Source organism: Diplotaxodon limnothrissa, linkage group LG8 (genome assembly GCF_057381915.1).
Source record: "Diplotaxodon limnothrissa isolate DT_005_m linkage group LG8, D_limnothrissa_male_GT1.1, whole genome shotgun sequence".
NCBI classification, from domain to species: domain Eukaryota; kingdom Metazoa; phylum Chordata; class Actinopteri; order Cichliformes; family Cichlidae; genus Diplotaxodon; species Diplotaxodon limnothrissa.
Genome location: NC_140603.1, coordinates 27,437,643 through 27,457,031, shown reverse-complemented (window position 1 = coordinate 27,457,031; position 19,389 = coordinate 27,437,643). Strand labels below are relative to the sequence as shown.

The window sequence follows — 19,389 nt, the reverse complement described above, 5'->3', positions numbered from 1 at the left end:
ATGAAATCAGTATTTATTGCTTTTTCTTCCAGCTATATATGCTGCAAATGATCTGTTATGAATATTGATTGCTGGTGTGTATTTCTCTGCATTCATGCGTCAGCGGTTTGATGACACCTCCTTCAGGCGAGAATGTCAGTGTCTTGTTGTGATTACGTCGCATTCGCTGACACGTGTCGGCTTAGCGTGCAGAGTACAACTTGTTATTTTTTTCATTTACTTTGATAGATAAAGACATGAGTCTGAGAATGTGGACTGTGGCTCTTTCTGCGTATCAAATTGAGGACACGAAATGCAAATCGCCCGGATGCTTCAAAATGCTTCTTTTGATTGACAGCCAAACGGCAATACTGTCAGTCTGTCAGCAGTTTGTGGGCGTGCAGTGTGTACACACTCTACACACATCTTACAGACTATAGCCTACATTTGGAGTCATGTGATTGGCACTCACGCGCTTTTTCCCAGCCTGTCATTACATTACCTTCGCGTGGGCAGATTCCTTTGCACCATGTTGCTTTCATCCCTACCTTTCTCAAACATTCTCTCCAACCTCTCAGACATGAAAGGGTTATCCAAGCCATATTAACTTTTGTACAGGATTGATTGGCTGACCTTATCGATCCGTTTGACCCTTTGCAGGCTTTTCCCACAAGCTCGCAGGACGGGTGTTGGCTCAACCGCTCCCTCAGGAGAATCTTATCTTGTATCTCACAGGATAAGCAGGCTTTGATAATGAAGGGAAAGCCCAGAGGATTTGAAGCTTCCCCACCTAAGCAAACATCACAGCATTGCTGAGGTGGAAGAGGGGTATTTAATCTTGCCTTCTGTCAGCATTAAAGCTAGGCGTGCAGTTTGCGCTTAACACACAGTCGCATGCCCATTCGCTCATGCGATATGCATGCAGTGACACACAAAATCAAATAGTGGTGTGACAGCAGAATTGACTCCTGTATGTACCACGCTGTTACTCAAACAAACATCCCAGACGGAGTATGATCTGCTGTGCCAAGCAATCCCCTTATCAGCACCTGGCACACCAGACTGCCTTATGCCAGTCGAGACCACAGTGCCAGGGCTGTCATTGTATGACTGCGGCTCAGACACACTTCTTGTTTCTCCGTTTGCTCTGTGGATTTATTATAAAACCACTCAGTTTGCTCCATCAAACAACAAAAAAATCCCCCTACAATCTGTGAATCTGCACAGTCTCCTAAACACAGGTTGAGTGGCCGCTCATAGTGCCGATGCTGCTGGTCGGAATCGGGAGATCATTGTATTTTCTGTGTCTGTGCTGTTGCTTTATTCCTTTAAATTACCATAATGTACAATAAACCTGGTGTAGCTAGAGGAATGGACTGGTGCAGGGGGAGGGGCAAGAAGTCCTCTACTGCTTCATTTAATCCTCTACCCTTCAGCCCCTGTATTCACGTGCTCACACTCGCCTCATCTTCCTGCTTGTGTTGTGCTACTGAGCGCAATACCAGTGATTGCTCTGCATCCATGTCTGTGCAGTCCTGCACTGACAACACTGAAGCCTGCCACATTGAAAGCAATCTGATTTTTACCACTTTGAGAAATGAAAGCATGAAGATTCCCAAAAAAAAAAGCACATGACATCTCAACATAAATACAGATGTTATAAATTATACATAGGCCACCCCCACCTTCACTCTGTTAAAATGAATATTTCATAAATTCAAGCTCAGCCATCCACATCACAGTACCTGTCAGCGTTTGTCAGAGCAGGGACAATGACGAGAAAAGAGACACCCCCCTCTCGTGTATTCTGAGCTTCCGCCTTAATTGCTTTCCAAAGCTTTACATACTCTCCATAGCAGTGGGTTTATCAGACGTGGCGAGCGTTATGTCTTGGGCAGTCAGCTTTAACAGCGCAGCCACAGGGGGCTTGTCTGGGCAGGAGCTAAATGAAAATATCTTTAAAGGATAAAGAGCTTTATTTTATTATTTTGTACTGTTTCCCGTTGGGTGAGTCGTGTCTTCAGGCAATAAGAAGTGCAGCAATAATTTAAGTCTTTTTGGGGAAGACTCTGACATGGAGAGCCCTCCTTTATAGCCCTCTTGTGAATAGTGGGCTACTTAGTGCAAGGCTAACACTGCCTCCTCTCTGTTTAACTGCCCAGAACTGATCTGTCTTCTTCTAGACATCAGCAGCTACATGATCTGTAATCCTTTGATCCTATCTGAACCTGCAAAGTGTTTTAGTTATCATCGAAAGCTATCACCTCCACAAAACTCAGTGCAGCTGTCTGTAACTGATCAAAGGAAAGTTTAACTTTTTTGTAACAATCCCACCGCTGGGTTTGAAAGAAATGTGCCTCCTTTGTTCTCAGAGAAACCTGTAATGATGAAACTCTTCATGTGTCTTTTTTTATATGACACTGGTTATATGGCAAAAAAGTCTTTATTTTATATTGTAGTATATCATATTCTCAAACTTCCATGTTATTCATTATTTAGTACCTAAGTTTCTGATCTTTAAACCTCCTTAAACTATGAAGCTGACTTTTAAAGAAATGCCAGATTTAAAAAATAAATGGATAAAATTCAAGGCTGTGAGATTGATTGTAGCCTATAAATATCTTACAGCCCACAATGCTTTTGGATAATGTGAAAACTTTCTCCATGGCAACTGAAGTGTGGCTCACAGACAGATTCATTTTCCACTTGGCTGTATCCTCACTAATTCTCACTAATTTAATTTCACTTGAATGAAATTGAAAATGTTATAAATTAGAGATGCGACAGACATGGCCACCCTGTAGCCTTGTTGTCGTTGTCGCCTTTAAAACATGGCAAATTACAAACCACAGGTCCTTGATAGTGGAAAGAATTTAAGAGGCTAATGAGGGAAAATCTGACACAAGTATCTGAACAAATCAAACACAAAATCACATTTTCAGAGATTGAAAGTGATCGAATTTCAAAATAACTGCCAATTAAAGGTGCAGTATGGACTGTTTTCATTTATATCCTGCCACGAGAACTTGAAAGAAACACAGGGATACTTTGATTTTTTTTCATGATTATTAATAATTGGTTGTTGTACATATTTAGTCACCCAGGAAACAGGTTTGAAATAGTGCATGTGTGTCTCAGACTAACACGCTAAAGGGTTCTTCACACTATAGTTTAATGTGGTCCAAATCAGTTGGCAAATTTGTAAATTTGTAGCTTTTTCCTGTGATTCGGTTTCTTTTCTCAGGGAAAAAGTTAAAGCAAACCAAAATGTGTCCCTGCCTACAAATCAAATCAAATCAAATCACTTTTATTGTCACATCACATGTGCAGGTACATTGGTACAGCACATGTGAGTGAAATTCTTGTGTGCGAGCTTCACAAGCAACAGAGTTGTGCAAAATACAATACAAACCACATGCTTAATGTCTGCATAGATAGGTGCTGTGTTCTGGACTAGTGTATACAATGGAAAATTTACTCCTGCCATTTATTATTTATCTGGGAGATCTGCACTCCTATGGGAGTCTGCTGCATCCCAGAATGCAAAGCATATGTGGCCACGGAAAGGTGCTTAGCTCAGACTTGTCGTGTACACTTTGTCGAATCAAGGCAGGATCACATTCTTAACATAAACAAACCACTTGGTGGTTTAGAGTTGGTTTGGAAGCAGACTGAGATCACCTCCATAAAGTGAAAAACTTCAGCTAGACCAAAAGCTGGTTTGAATTGTTTTTAACCAGAAGGACACAATTATACTTATAGTTGTGGTTAGGGCTGGATCAGGAGACCTTCACTTACACAGACCTTACACTGCAATAGGTCTAGGCGACTGGAGGCGTCCCATGATGCACTGAGTATTTCTTCTTCCCGTCTTTTCACACCCTGTGTTTATACACCAGTCTGAATTATTAGTTTTTATTAATTTCTGGCTCTCTTTTACAGCGTGTCTTTATCCTGTCTTCCTGCCCTTATCCCCATCCGGTCGTGGGAGATGGCTACCACTCCCCGAGCCTAATGCTGCCAGAGGTTTATTCCTGTTAAAAGGAAGTTTTTCCTTCCCACTGACGCAAATTGCTCACCCATAGGGGTTCTCTGATTGTTGTGGTTTTCCTTCTATTATTGTAGGGTCTTTACCTTATAAAGTGTCTCGAGGTTGTTATTTTTTTTTATTTTTGTTTTGATTGAATTTAATTGTTATAATTAACAGAGAACTGATGTTAATGATCTTCAGTTTCAACACAAATGACATTGTTTGGGTGAAAAACAAACTACTGAATAGGCTAAATGTTACATACTGGATAAGACAAAAGATGTCAAACCTTCCACTACTAAAAATAAAACGTGAAAGAAAAACATAAGATTTCTGGACTATTTTTGAAGTAAATGTAAAAGTTTTGGATAGTTCAGAAAATCAGGAGAGTCAGAAAGTGTGAATATATTTTGATATTTCTTTTTTGTTTTTTGGTTCCATTGTCGGTTAGAAATTTGATAAAATTTTCATTTGTATGAGATCTGCATTAATGCTCTGTAGATTAGCTTTGAGCACCTTGTGGTTTCAGTAAATGAATCAATTAGCTGGTTTTATTGCGTGTCCTTCAGACATGTTTGACTAATGTGTGTTCCTTTGAGCTCATACTGCTGTCCGTTGGCAATAATCCTCCAGTCCATCTGAATGATGCATCAGCTTTGCAGAGATATTCAATGTACTCTTCAGTCCTGTCTCTCTCAGTGAGATTGTAATGTTTAAACTGAGTTTGAAAACATTTGTTTCACATCATTAGTGTACATTAGCCAGAGGTAAAATTTAAAATGACAGCATGTTCTGGATTGAAAGAATGAGGAATCGGTGTCTGGATTGTGCCGTTGATCTTTACTGAGCAGTGAGCTGCTCACTCGAGCACTCTATTGATTTATGATAATTGCTGCTGACCTGAGCTTCAGCCTAATGTTTTCCCGTGACAGCCTCTGGACAGTGCATGTTTGAAGCTTCACTAAATTCTGTCACACACTCTTGATTTCACCCCTCCCCCTCCAACCCAACATGCGTATCGAGCATGTCACTGGAAAACCAGCTCAATATCCCCGGAGGATGTGGAAACTCAGGCATTCGTCAGTGCAGTGAAGTGTGGCGCACCGGCCTATCTGTCTTTCCATGTCGGAATTTTGTCACGCTTTGTGTTTAGGTGACAACAAGAGGAATGGTTGTTTTTTTTTCCTGCTTTGAATTAGACCTTTTAGATTGCCAACGCTGCAGTCCAATTCCGTTAGTAGGCCTTTTATTGGCACTACAGAATACTTTCAGATTAAAGACATTCAGTATTGCCAGCTAATAATGTGCCCTGTCTGTGTTCTACTAAACATTTCAACAGCAGCCTTCCTGCTCTCACCGGTCGCCCTTGCACATGTGATTTGTAAATGCTTTTACTCAGCCTTCATTTCCATAAAGTCAACCCCTCAAATAAAACCCCAGCTTTCTGTCCCACTTTGTTGCAACCAAAGATCCCCAATCTGGCTTTGATGAGCTCGTAAATCCAAACCTCCAAAGCGTGGTGAAAGCAGAGCCTTGGAAAGGATGATCAGATGGCTTTATTGGCCGGGAGAGTAAGGGGGCAGACCGTCAGGGGCCTTGTTATTGGCCTGATTTATCCACAATCCCCAGAGTGTCATCTTCATCAGACTGCCACAATCATTGCAGCCAGCCTGCTACACTGTTTAAGGGGCAGAAAATGTGTTTAGGGGGTGTGTTTGTGCATGTACAGGTAGCTAGATGGCCTCATCGTAACTTTCAGATCTGTTTACCTGCCATGCACTTTAATGAGGCCCCAGTGAGGAGATGGTAATGCCTTTTGTCTGATTCTTGGTTAGTTATTACATTTTATTTCTCTTGCTTTGCCTTTCACCTCCAACCCCAGTATTTTACAATGTAATTAGTGACTTGTAGCTTAGATAAACACAGCTGTTGATCTGGCGTAGGCCTGTGCACCATGTGGATATGAGGCAGGCAACATCTCAACTCGGCTTACACCGAAGCTCTAATTTGGCCACCTTTTGCTTTGTTACTTAGTGTATGATGTGAGCACATATGGGCCGGGACTGTGTGGGGTGTCAGATATCACAATGTGACATAGACAAGACAGAAAGGGAAGCAGCAGGAAGAGCACATCACACTGCTAATGAATGAGGTCTGTTGTGTATTTCTTTCTTTTTTTTAAAAACAAAGATTTAGCAGTTCTAAAAACAGGTTCATAAAACATCCAGAGAATGAGACAAACATAATCGAAACATATAAAGTAGCATATTCAAGAAGCAGCTGTTATATAGAAGGGAAAAAAAATAAATAAATATAATGCTATAGAAGTCTCCTTGTAAATATTAACACACAGTGAATTTAATTCATCAGAGCATGGATCTACTTTGGCTTTGGTGTGCATAAAAAGAAATAAAATGGGGGAAAAACATACTGAGTGTACTCCTTCAACACATACAACTGGAAAATCTTGCACTGCACACAACATTTAGTCTGCCCAGAGTCGCCATTTAATCTGCAAGCCACTTTACAACCCACCTGCATATGATCCTTTTCATGCTGTCCGCCTTAAGAGCTCAGTATACCAACTGCACTGGTCATTTAGAAAGTCTCATCTTTTTAAACTGTTCTAACATCTCCTTTTATCAGTGAGCATCTGATTTGATAGATCATTAAAATGGAGGTTAAAGAAACAACACAATCATACACTCATGCCTTTAATCTGGTTGTGGCTCTAGTGACACAGGTTACACAACTCAAGAGGTGGAGGAGAATAGCGACAGTAATGGCCCACTTCTGTTGTTTTCACAACCTTGGGGCTTAAATAAGGCGTGTGGAGAGCCTATGCATGGCTTTGAAGGTGGTTGTGGCTGTTTTCTGTCACCAGGGTGACAGTTTAGTAGACCAAATAAACAGTCTGTCTGTGAGCTACTCCTGTGCTACTGTTGCTCCAGCTAGCTGCAGAGAAAATCTAAGTTTTATACAAAGAGCTAAAGTGTTAAAAACGATGTTAAGTCTCCACTTATAGGTCTGACTAAGCTCTTCCTTCTACATGGTGAACTGTGCACTCTTTCCTTTCCTGTTTCGACACACATTTCAGCCAACTGCACACAAACATCTATGTAGGTTGCAAACCCATGGCACCATAAATCCCTCATTGCCCCTTTCCATAGACTAGGTCGATGGTCCTGGAACAGAGCCATAATGCAATAAATGAATTATTGCAGATGGTAACAACAGAATTCTCTTGACTAATGTTATCTAGAGTGAATTAGTATTTAATATAATGTTGAACTGTAATTATAATCATGCACTAATAGATTACAACATAAATAAGAAGTCTTGCCATACAGCAGCTACAGATGACAGTAAACAAAGAATATAAAGATGATGTTTTAAGCTGTTGACTGCTATTATAAAGTCTAAACATAATTACAGCGGAGGATACTGTGTAGCTATTCAGTATTTATTTTTCAGTTTTGCTATGCACGACAAGGCAAACCTCATCTCACATAAAGACAAACCAGTACAAGCAAATGTAGTTCTAACAAAAGTTGTAAATGAATTAATAATTGCTTTTGTTCAAATTAAATCTTTGCAATAGTCAAAAAGCAGCACACAACTGAAGTGGAAATGAGCCAATCCTGACATCCATGAAAAATGAGTTTCAACATGAAAAGCCGTTTTCTAGCCTCTTGTTGGTGAAGAAATAAACATTATATAAAGAGGGTAAGATATTGTCGTCAGGTGGTAATTCTGATTTAAATGCACATAGTTTGGTTTGCATTCACACCAGGGACGTTTTGACAGTAATGTCTGACCCAGTGCCCACTCCTGAAACTTTGCCTAATTCACCGTAACACTCTGAGCCCCTTCAGAATTCAGACGAAAGCAACTGTTAACCTCATTCACAGAGACGCGAGGAAGCCGCCGTCACTGAAGCCCATTCATTCCTCCCACCACCGTCACCCCGAGCACGTGGGCGAGTCCTCTCAGGGGTCGATTAGTGATGACTATGTAGCTGCCCTCCTTTTCTCACTCTCATGCATTATGTATTAAAGACAGTGCAGCATGGAGAAAACAGAGGATACGGTTTTAAGCCGTAAAATGACACAGCATTAGAGGAAAACTGTTTGCTCTTATCGTCTGACATTTATGTAACACAAGTGTCAATTTTCTTGAGCTGTTTTGGAAAAGTAATCCAGTTTTGCAGCTTTAAGACGATGTTGTGTTTCTCTTTAACGACATCTGTGGATGGAAATTTGAATTTCAACAGCAGATACATAAAACCTACAAACTTTGCATCACAATAGTTTGGACTAAGAATAGCTTTGATATGGGGCATGGCATTTATCAAAGCTACACTTTAATAATTAACACAGCCATATAAAGAATCAGATCTACTGTGGACAGGAACCAGCTCAGTATACTTGAACATACATCATTTACAGTAACATCTGGGGAGCTGATTATTCCGTTTTTTCTAGCTAACTACGGCTGATCTCAGCTTAATGGGCATAATGTACAACTGCATAAACTTTGGAGGATTAAAAATACTAATTAAACCCTCCTTTTTTTTTAACAAAGAGAGTGTGATCAAGCCACTGTGGTCATTACATAACATGCTAGCTTTCCCTCATTGATCCAAATGTGATTCAGCTTCTGCTCATAACTACCCTCTTTCCACTTTGTAAGTAATGACGTGGTTAAGTCAGCACTCTAAGCTAGACCATTCTCTACATGCTTTAGTTAAAAAGTGAAAATGTTTCACTAGATATAAAACAATTTTCAGCTGGTGCGGTTAATTATTCTGCTGCAGTCCAGCAGTGCATGACTTATCTTCCTCTCTGGCATTTGTTAGTCTCATCAGGTGAAAACTACCACCTCCACAGTTTTAATATGCAAATGCAACAAATCCTTTTCTTTGCCACCGGCCTCCCCCACACTTTGAATCCATTAAATATTCATGATATCTATGATTACTGCGCATTACACTCAGATGATATCTGCTAGAGAGCCTCCAGTGCAGTCTGCAGTGTTGCCTTAAATTTGTAGGTCTGTGACACTGGATTACTGGCGATGAAAGATTATTTAGACACAATGTAGCCACTTAAATCTGGAATAAACTGAGAGGCTTCATGCATGCCTGTGTATGTGTCTATAAGAGGGAGGGAATACAGCGAAAGGAAGACATATGGTGGCGATTTTAGTGAGGCCGAGTTTAGAGTTATGGTTCTCTGGGGCCCCACTTACATCTATTATTCATGTTCTCGAGTGTCTAATAGCCACTCAGTCTATGTTTGGTTACAGGCAGGTCCTTATTTTAGCTTCTTTAGACTGAATAAAGGCTGTTTAAACATTGCAGTAAGAAATGTATAACAAATGAGAGATTTAATGAGTTGTAATGGTGAGTCACAACAAAATTATTAATTTAAAAACATGGTGCTTGACACTTTGAAATATGTGCTTATATATTAGCTACTATAGCGGTATTTAAGTGAATTTAATGCTGCTATGAAGACCTCATGATTCATATTTAAGTGCAGTGGGTTGCACGTGTTTACGGTTCATTTTTATCATGGATTCATGAGCTAGGCAACCTGCTGCAGTCCATAAAAGGGCAAAATGTTGGAAGTTGTTTCTTCACATGAAGGCCATTTTAGGTCATTCGAAGTTGAAGCTTTGGACAGTGTTTTAAATTATTGATAACGCGTGTCAGTGTTTGTCTGAGGGTACAGCAGGATCCCTGATGTGGTCTCTGATACAGGAGGGTTTAAAGTAACTGCAGTGAAACTGCAGGTCTGCTGAACGAAAAGGCGGGGGGGCTATTTTCCTTATTCTTTCTGACAGTTCCCTGCTTGTTTTTCATTTTACTTTATTGTTATTAAATTATTAATATTGGTTTCAGGTACATTTTTGACACAATTGCTTGTTTCTGCTCCACAATTTAAAAATGTTTTGTTCCTGTGGTTCTGGTGAAGCAACATCACTGCTGTCTGAGTCTCTTTGTACTGTGTAGTACTACACTATAAGAAAACCAATGCTGATTTAAAGTATAGTTCAGTTTGATTTGTCATTTGACAGAGTATAGAGTATATACACTACTGTCAGTCATAGGTTTGTTTGTTTGTTTTAGTTTATTTTAAATATATAACCAGTATACAGTCAGTAAAAAGTCATTTAGGAAAAACCTGGAGGAACCTGGATATATGAGGGCAATCCCAAAAGTAAGATCTCCTATTTTTTTTTTAGAAATGCAAAAACTGTTTATTTTCTATAATATTTACATCATTTTAAAGGTTGAATTATTTCTTTTTCTACATAATCATCATGTCAGTTGATGCATATTTGTAGGCGCTGTTCCAGTTTTACAATGCCCATGTCGTACCAGCTCGCCGCCATGTCCTTCAGGAAGCGTTGAACCTCATCTTTTACCTCTTCGTACTGCTGTAAACTCTCTACACCACTTACAAAACAGTTTAACGCCTTTTGCGTTCAAAAATCGAATAACTGCGCACATTTCGCCCTTGAAAACGGGAGCTCCATTTTCAACGTCTGCCAAGCCCAAACAAGCATCCAAGTGAAGCCGAGCATGCTTGTTTGAGAGTGGAGGAAGCACCAATCACAACAGTGTGACGAACAGCCGTATGAACAGTTTCTCTACATCCCCACCGCTTTGGAAACCTTACTTTTGGGATTGCACTCACACTATACAGAAATAAATCAAAATACATCACAGTATTACTTTACATTTGTTGGTTTAGTTTACATATTCGAAAAACAGTGTGAAAAGGTGTGGCTTAAAGTGTGGTTGGTAATGCAGAGTAATTTCAGTGTTTGCGCCGTAGTCTCCATAAACAGTTTATCACTTTAAAATGTGCAGCTACAGCCACGCATCCTGAATTCAGGTTCTTGTTTATGTAGAAGTTCATTTTGTCCCTATTCCATTGCTCCTTTAAACCATGGTTACAAAAATGCTGCTGTATTGAACATTTTAACTAGTACTCTGCAGATAAGCTCTGGCTACAACTGGTTAATCGATGCTGGAGTGTCTGGCCCATTGCTAGTTAAACCTTTACACTGTTCTCAGCCAAACACAGGAATCCACACCACTCAGCCATAAAAACAGCCCACTGTTACACTACTGTGAAGAATTCCTTCATTTTTACAGCAGTTTCAGCCAGACTATGTTTGTAACATACAGTATGTAGTTTTAAATCAGATGTGAAGGTTTTTATTAGCTCACTATAGAGATGGATTGGATTTTCTATGAAAGGCAGACTTGGCCTGTCATCCCAAATGATGGAGTTTCCTTGCAAAGTTATCAAAATATCATTTTGCATTATGAGCAGAAAGAGAGGCAATAATAAGCCATAAAACCCAGAGTGAGGATTGCCATAAAGCATTTAAAAGTACTTTCTATGTGGAGATCTGTACTGTAATTGCAATAAAATTATATCTATGTATTCTTTATGTGAACCCTTGTCTTCAGGTGTGGAGAGGAACTATAGCCAGAATGCGGTACAGACGCATGCGAGCTGCCCTCACCATCCTGCAGGCCTACCGACGCTACAAGGTCAAGTCTTACATCCGTGAGGTCAACCGTCGCTTCAAAAACGTGCGATCCATGAAGGATCATGGCAGGCACGTGAAGTGGCCCACGCCCCCCAAGGTTCTGCGCAGGTTTGAAGAGGCGCTCAAGAGCATCCATAGCAGGTACTCCACAAGAAAACATCTGCCGAGATAGATTTTTAAACAGGCCCATCATGTATGTAAGTGTGTTTCTACTCCTATAATTGGTTTATGCTAGTCTGGAATAATTGATTAGACTGCAGAGTTGTAACTTTTCCCTGTTGTTTTGTTTTCGCAAAGAAAAAACTACAAGCAAACCAGAATCCATCTTTGTAAACCATGTGAGAGCATTTAACCTGCTTGTTGGCCAAATGTGTCTAGGGCTGGGTTTATAAGTAGAGGATATAGGTGAGGGCTTGGTTAATTTTATAGCTAGTTGGTACAGTTTTGTTTAATCTGCACACCTAACATTTATTTTAGAGTTTGTGTACTCCCAGAATTCAAAGCATACGTGGCTATTGAGAGATCTTTAGCTCAGACTTGCAGCGTCCGTGTGGCAGATCGAGGTGGGATCACATTCTCACCATAAACAAATATGAATGTTAGGAGTAAATTCTCCTTGTTATCCACTATTTCTGAATACAGCACCTTCTTCCTGTATTGACTTTTGTTGCTCCTGCCCCGAACACATCTAGCCAACAGGCAGACAGAACATTCTTATAAGGCTTATGGTTCACTTTAAGTTTGCTTTCTTTGTTTTCTCTGTGAAAAGAAACAAACCACAGGACGAAATTAAAGTTTAAAAGAGTAAATGAACTGTTAAACTTGTAGAAGCAAATATCAGCTTTTAATGATGACCAACTGTTGTTGTATTATACGTTCAGAACAGAAACAGAAGCTGAACCTTATTCAAACAAAATGTTTTTAAATTGTTCTCTTTTGAAGAAAATCGCTTTCCTAAATTGGCTGAACTAAAAGTAAATCTGACTCCAACCACAGGAGACAACACATGCCCTCCAGTGTTATTTTACATCCAGATGAGTCTTTTTGAAGCAACTTACACATGTTTCCTTCTGCCTTGGGCTCACACTGGGCATTGATTTTTCTTTCTCCATCAAAGGCTCATCACTTCCTTTCATCCCATTGTCTGTTTGCCTTTTTTCTATTTGAAGCCGGACACAGTGAGAAAATAACCCTCCTAGAGAATTATGTTGGCTGTCAGTAAATACAGTACAGTGAAGACGGGGTCGACTGCAGTCCTGCTGCAACACCCCACTGACCCGACTACAGTAACAAGGCTCTGTGCAGCATCCTTTATATAGAAAGTTCGATTTTCCTCCGTTCTAAGTTTGCTCTGTGTGTGTGTGTTTTTGGATGCGTTTATCTCCAGGTGGTGGGCATGGACACTGATCAAAGGCTTATCTCCAGAGGAGACCCTGCAGGTGAGGGCCAAGGTAGCCGGCCTGGAGGCCCTGAAGGGCCAGAGGGCTGATTTGGGGCTGCAACGGGCCTGGGAAGGAAACTATCTGGTGAGTAGGAGGGGTAGCATGAGTCCAGTCATGAAAAAGACATATTTTACAGAGTGAAATTGGCCATGCTAGCTTTGTTCATGCAGGCTTTGTCTCCTGCAGCTTGCATCAGCTGCTGTTTCTCTGTGGCTGAAATCCAGATCAGACGTAGTTATTGAACCTCAATGCTGTGCAGTTTGTAGCATAAAATGCTGAAAAATAGAGTACCCTGCTGGTATTAAACATGTGATTTAATTCATTCATTGTTTGCTGACTCTTCAATCAGACAATGTTTAATAATACTGCCTGCATCCAAACTTAAAACCCTGGTTTATTTTCTTTTGGATTCAGGCATTAATCAGTCTGATCATCGCTCATGACATCCTATTTCATTTCAAAGTTTCAAAGTTGTAGACCACGAACCAATAAGTGATGATATGGTGGCCTTGTCTAACTTTTATATGCACTCTATAGAGAAACCTTCCAGTTAAAAACAAAGGAAAAGTGTTTAGTCTCATTCTTTGAGCAGATTTATTAAAGAAAGTATCAAGCAAGACAAGAAACAAACAGTGTGATATGAATGGAAAATAAGCCTAAAAAGAAGGGAAGCAGTTTTACACCTCGCATTTATTTTACAGACCTCAATTACACCCGGTGGACATTAGAAGACATAAGAAGATAAGCATCTTAACAATGTAATGTTGGCTCAGCTGTTTTCCCAGTAAATAGTAATTACCATAGAGTGTGAATACTGGACTGAAGGAATGTACCCAATTAAGCCAGGGTTTTTTGTCAGTGGATGTTGTGGCTGTCTTTAGGTTAATTATATATGATTCAAACAATTTATTCATTTAAAACTCCTGCAATGAAAACATTTTCATTGTGAGATAATACATTCATTAAACCAATAAAAATGCATGCATAAATAGGATATTTATAAGCTCATCTTAACTTGGGCAGGTTGTGAATTAATTCGAGTTAAACTGGAATATTTTGATAAGTTTCTTGTGGTGTGTGTCTGACAGAAGCGAGACAGCCCTGACACAGCAGCATCGTTCACACTGGTCTCAAGCGATCTGCAGCGGAAAGACAAATTCATGAGAGTCCTGTTCTCCTGCAACGTACGCAAGGTAAAAGCTTTTCAGAGCAGATATCCATGACTTTACCACATGTGCACACACTCACAACACGTGTCTGTGTGTACAAAGACATAAACCCAGCTGCTGATGGCTCACAACATTTCCCTGCAGGGTGTGTAAATGTCACCGTGTTTGTGTGCACCTACTGTATCCCGTGGTGTCACTAATGAGGAGCTTTGTGTTTCCCAGATCAACCGTTTCCACAAGTCGGAGAACCGGGCTGTGCTCATCACTGACCGCCACCTGTACAAGATGGACCCCCTGAAGCAGTACAAACCCATGAAGAGCATCCCCCTCTACAACGTATGACACTCTTTGTTTTAACGCTTCTTTTACTGTAAACAGACAAAATCAGCTCTATAGATACTGCTGTAACAGACCCTGTAGTTCAGGGGTTACATGCTGCTTATCTGCTTAGTGGAGATATCATCTTAATTTCAGGAGCAGGACCACTCCTCCTTCACGCCCCCTCCGGACTCAGGCTATAAAAGCCCCCCTTCACCAATACCTGCTGTTCTCATTTTCATGCCCCACCCTTCCCCCAATTTTCTCTCTCTTCTCCTCTCTTCCTTTCCTTCATTCACTTCTCGTTAGTACATGGGGATCTGCCCGGCCCGGGAGCCGTTGCCAGTCCCCTTCGAGGCCTTCCCCCAAACCACAGCACCAGTTCACATTTCCTCATCGCCCATCGTTACCAAGGATGTGGTCCCAGCTAGTGAAATGTAACATAAAGTGTTCTCGATGTAAATTCATATTTACATCGAATTTGTTGTTAGTGTCGCAGGTGTGGGTCAGAATGAGACACTTGAGTCGTCTCTACCTGAAACATCATAAATTAAATAGAAATTCATAGAATATGCATAAATAAGTTTGTTGATTTAAACTTTAAAGTTTTGTAATTAAAAACTGTAACAGTAAAACAAATAACATTTCACATAGAAATAGTTAGCTGTGAGTAGCAGCTACTCACAGCTATGTATTCTTACACAAATGCAAAGTAAGGGGTTTTATCATAGTGGTGAAATAAATATAAAAAACTTATTTATGCTAAGCCTTTTCCTTTTAAAATACTGCTTCAGGCCTTTCAGAATTCCCCTCGTAAAACTGTCCATTTACTTTCCAACCAGCCAATTTGTCCACTGGAATTACTCTAAACTCTTTGTAGACATTTGCAACCAATGCTCAGAATCCTTTACATTATATCTTATTTAAGAAATGTTCATAAAACACTAAAAAAGAATAAAAAAAAAAAAGACTGGCACTTGAGAAAAGGAGGTTATCATGTCTTATACTTGTGGTATATGAATTGTTATTGTTATTGTTTGTTCAGAAACTATCCTGAAGCTGAGCCCTGCTAAGGTACAAAGCCACAGCATCCAGGCTATGCTGCAGTTTGTTGAGATTTTATGCGACACTGCTCACTGTTGTGCTAATGTGTTTTTCCATATGAGTGTTTCTAAGTTTTACATACTCCATCCATTGTTTTCTTCTAGCTCTACTGTACTTTGGATAGTAATGACTAAACTTGCTGATCTGAGTCCTAGCTTTCTGTAGCTTTGTGATACCAGCTCCAGACGATAGATAGGTGGATCTAAACACCCTTTCTCTGATCAATATCAAACAGATATTAGACCGAATGACAGTGAGTGCGTGAGGGTTCATATGATAAGGCATGAATTTATTTATTGCTGAACCCCAGCCATGTATCTGTATAGCACCAATTTAAACTCCCAATTTACTGCAGAATTTAATATGACCTACTTATGGCCAAGTTAAATTGTTTACTACATTTAACTGAAATCATATATTGGAAATTGAAAACCTGCTTCTGTGGAATAAGAAGTATGAATTGCCTGGTGTAATTATGAAAGCAGGAATTTGAATCATTCTTCTCATGCTGTACATTAGTTTTAAACTTTATGTTTAGTATTTAGTAAAGGAGTGCTGCTCAGAAGGTTTCCTGTAATTAAAGAGTCTTAGATATTTTTTTTCAGTTGATTAACTGCTTGGTCTGTCAACATGCTGTACAATGGTACGAATATTAGAAACATTTGCTCAGACTAATTGGCTTAAAATGATCATTTAAATTAGTTTAAATGATATATTTTTAACTATTGGGCAAGCAAATTCCATCAGTTGTACGTGCAAAAATCCCATCCTTTTAAACTTTCGGTCAGGTCTTTAGGGAATTTCTTCGAGTTCATCTGAATCTGCAAAAACACATCTCCTCACATAAATCAGAATCTTATCTGAGAAACAGGAGGTGAGATTGTGACCATGTGTATTGAATTGGTGTTATGAATCTAGCATCCCCGCTTTGAAGTGGTGATTGTTATATCGATCTACTGGGTTGGCAAGTTGAAGATGTGTGTCAATAATCCAAGTTTTACAAATCATTGTAGCAACATCCCCAAGTTTATCTTCTGAAGTAGATATTTCTTGGCAAAACATTTTATTTGATTCTTTTTTTAAATTAATTTCCTTTTAAAGTTTCACATGAGTGTGGACAAACATGAATATAAAATTGGTGGCTCGTGAACAGAGATGTAATCTGATTACTTTTTTCAAGTAACGAGTAAAGTAAGGGATTACTATTGCAAAAAGGTAATTAGATTACTGTTACTTTCCCGTAAGCACGCTGCGTTACTGCGTTACTAAAACCGTGATTTTTTGCGAGTGTCTCATGACAATGACGTAAGCGAGTGCGACGTTCGTGACAACAGCTGTGTGCAGATCAACAATGGATCATATATCGAGTGCAGGAGAGAGCATGAGCGTGCAGCGTTTAAAGCGTGGAAGTACTGACCTTACTTTGAGTTTGATTCCGTAAAAAGTGACAAAAACATTAGCGTCCGCTGTTCACTGCGTGGGAAGAAAACTTCTTTTTACAGCGAAAAAACCCCTGAACTTCCGAGCAAACCCCGAGTGTGCGGATTCTTCAACTGACCGCTGCAGCACACCTGCACCAGGGCAAACCTCCGCTTGCTATGCAGGTGAAAATAGAGCAACAGGACCGCTGAGTCTTTGATTTTATTTATTTTCTGCTGTGTTTTACTTGCATCTATTTGAAAGAGTGAGTGTAAACACAAAAAATATTTTATTGTATGTGCTGGAATGTGCAGAAAATAGGTTTAAATGTTAAACTAATTTCTTCAAGTCAGAGAATGGTGCATATAATTTAATTTTTGCTTGATGAATAAAGTTAAAAGATTAAAACTGATAAAACAAGTTTAAAAAAAAGAGACTTTTCCATTTGATTACATTTTGTATGATGGATTATGCAGAAAAAGTAGAATAGGGCTTTATTACCTATTCAGGTTGTAAATCGTGTTTTTAAAAAGTAACTAAGTAATTAATTACTTTTGAAAATAAGTAATCAGTAAAGTAGCAGGATTACTTTTTGGGGGAAATAATCAGTAATTAGTTACTGATTACTTTTTTCAAGTAACTTGACCAACACTGCTGGTGAAGCATCCACCACGAACCCTCCTAACTGATGTCCTGCTGTATGTTAGAACCAGCAAACAACAAACAGAAAGAGGAAGCAGTGTGAGTGGCTTCCTGAATCTGTAGCAAAGGTGACAGTATTGATTTCCCACCAGCCTGTTATCCTCTGGCAATGTGTCAATATGCAAAAATTCTCATTCAGCTTTGCAGTTGGCTGGTTTTAATTCACGTTCTCACTGTGATAGGTTCATTAATGCTGCTGCATGCACGTAGCACAGGAGGCTGTTTCCATGGTAAATGTGTCCTGTATGATTCATGCTGCCATTTATTACAGCCAAAACTAGCATCATTTAAGGTTAACTGCTGCTATTGTTATAACAGCTTATTATTATAAGGTCAGTAGATGATTTGATCCTGTTTCAGTTTGTCCTTGTAAGCTTCTAAACTGATTATTATACTACCCCTAGTCTCTGCCCGTAACTGGCATGCTCAAAAGTTGGCGTATTTGCTTTCTTGCTGCAAGTTAGATTAGCCGTGTGCATTTTTGCATTTGGGGTTCTTGACAAGCTGTGCATTAACTTGGTGTTTATGCTGACCCTAGCAGTTTCTAAGCTGCACACTTCTCATTTTAACATCTCTCACTGTTTCGTCTTCATGTTTAAAATCTGTCATTTAATGTCCAAAGCCTCCAGCTGTTTAGTTTAATTTGTGTTCACTTCATAGCAAATGAGATATTTGGCATTCCTCATTAGTTGAGGAATGTCTGCTTTTGGAAGTCGATCAGGTAAAATAATGATGGTCATGATTTTACTGATATTATCAAACCTGGCTGTCGCTAATACAAGCATGCTCCAAAATAACTGCTGGACTATCCCTGAGATAAATTTAAGCTCTGGGTGCCATCGCAGTCCTAGAAAAAAAGTCTGACCACTTGACCGCAGCATCTCTGGCCACTTACGCTGGGCTTACAACAGCAGTCTTTATTTAAACGAATGAACAGAGAGCTAAAACTTTATATTACTGCTCATGTGGGTGTCAATTATACTTGCACAGTAGTTCAGGTGTTTTTACTACGATAACAGGCCGACCACCACTCAGGTGAAACTCTTGAGATATAAAAGTTCAATCTCACAGAGCATGTATAAACTATATATTATATATTTGAAAGTAGAATTTCTTTCTTTTAAACTTTAATGAACATGTTACACAAACTTTTGGCATTTCCGTTTTGGCCATCAAGTGCTCTGCTGCGGTAAAATGGCACAAACGTTGCTTGTGCTCTGCTTTTGCACCTCTGACCTTCGAGGCGAGGCAAAAATGATATAGAAAGTGAAGGTGTAACGCATTAATCTCCAAGGCACATACGCCCCTGTCGTGTGGAAGAAATGAGTGAGATATGAGGCTGCTGTGCACTGACAGCTATGACAAGAAACCCCAGCATTGAATCTGACAAAGTGACAAGTGGGAATTAGAGAGCTTGTAGATGGACACCCAAATCCGGCATCGCTGCATCTGGAAGTGAAATTGGGAGATTGAGTTGAGACAGATGGTGGCAGACAGAGAGAGCAGCATGAGTTAAGGGGATTTTTAGTTATTGTTCATTCAGAGAGAGTGACACACACATATGCATATGCACATCCTGAATTGATGTACGAGGCATACAGAGAGCCATCAGTGCACAGGGAATGGTTTGTAGCATTCAAACATTGACAGTAAC

The 19,389-nt window shown here is 39.7% G+C and overlaps 1 protein-coding gene across 1 annotated transcript in view; it reads left to right on the top strand.

Annotated features, from left to right (window-relative positions):
* myo1d (myosin 1D) overlaps positions 1-19,389 on the top strand; it is a 132,954-nt gene that overhangs the window by 67,778 nt on the left and 45,787 nt on the right. Inside the window, exons 17-20 of the mRNA XM_085361587.1 lie at positions 11,499-11,722; positions 12,969-13,107; positions 14,112-14,216; positions 14,415-14,528. Coding sequence (XP_085217713.1) covers positions 11,499-11,722; positions 12,969-13,107; positions 14,112-14,216; positions 14,415-14,528 — 582 coding nt within the window. The remainder of the gene's footprint in view (positions 1-11,498; positions 11,723-12,968; positions 13,108-14,111; positions 14,217-14,414; positions 14,529-19,389) is intronic.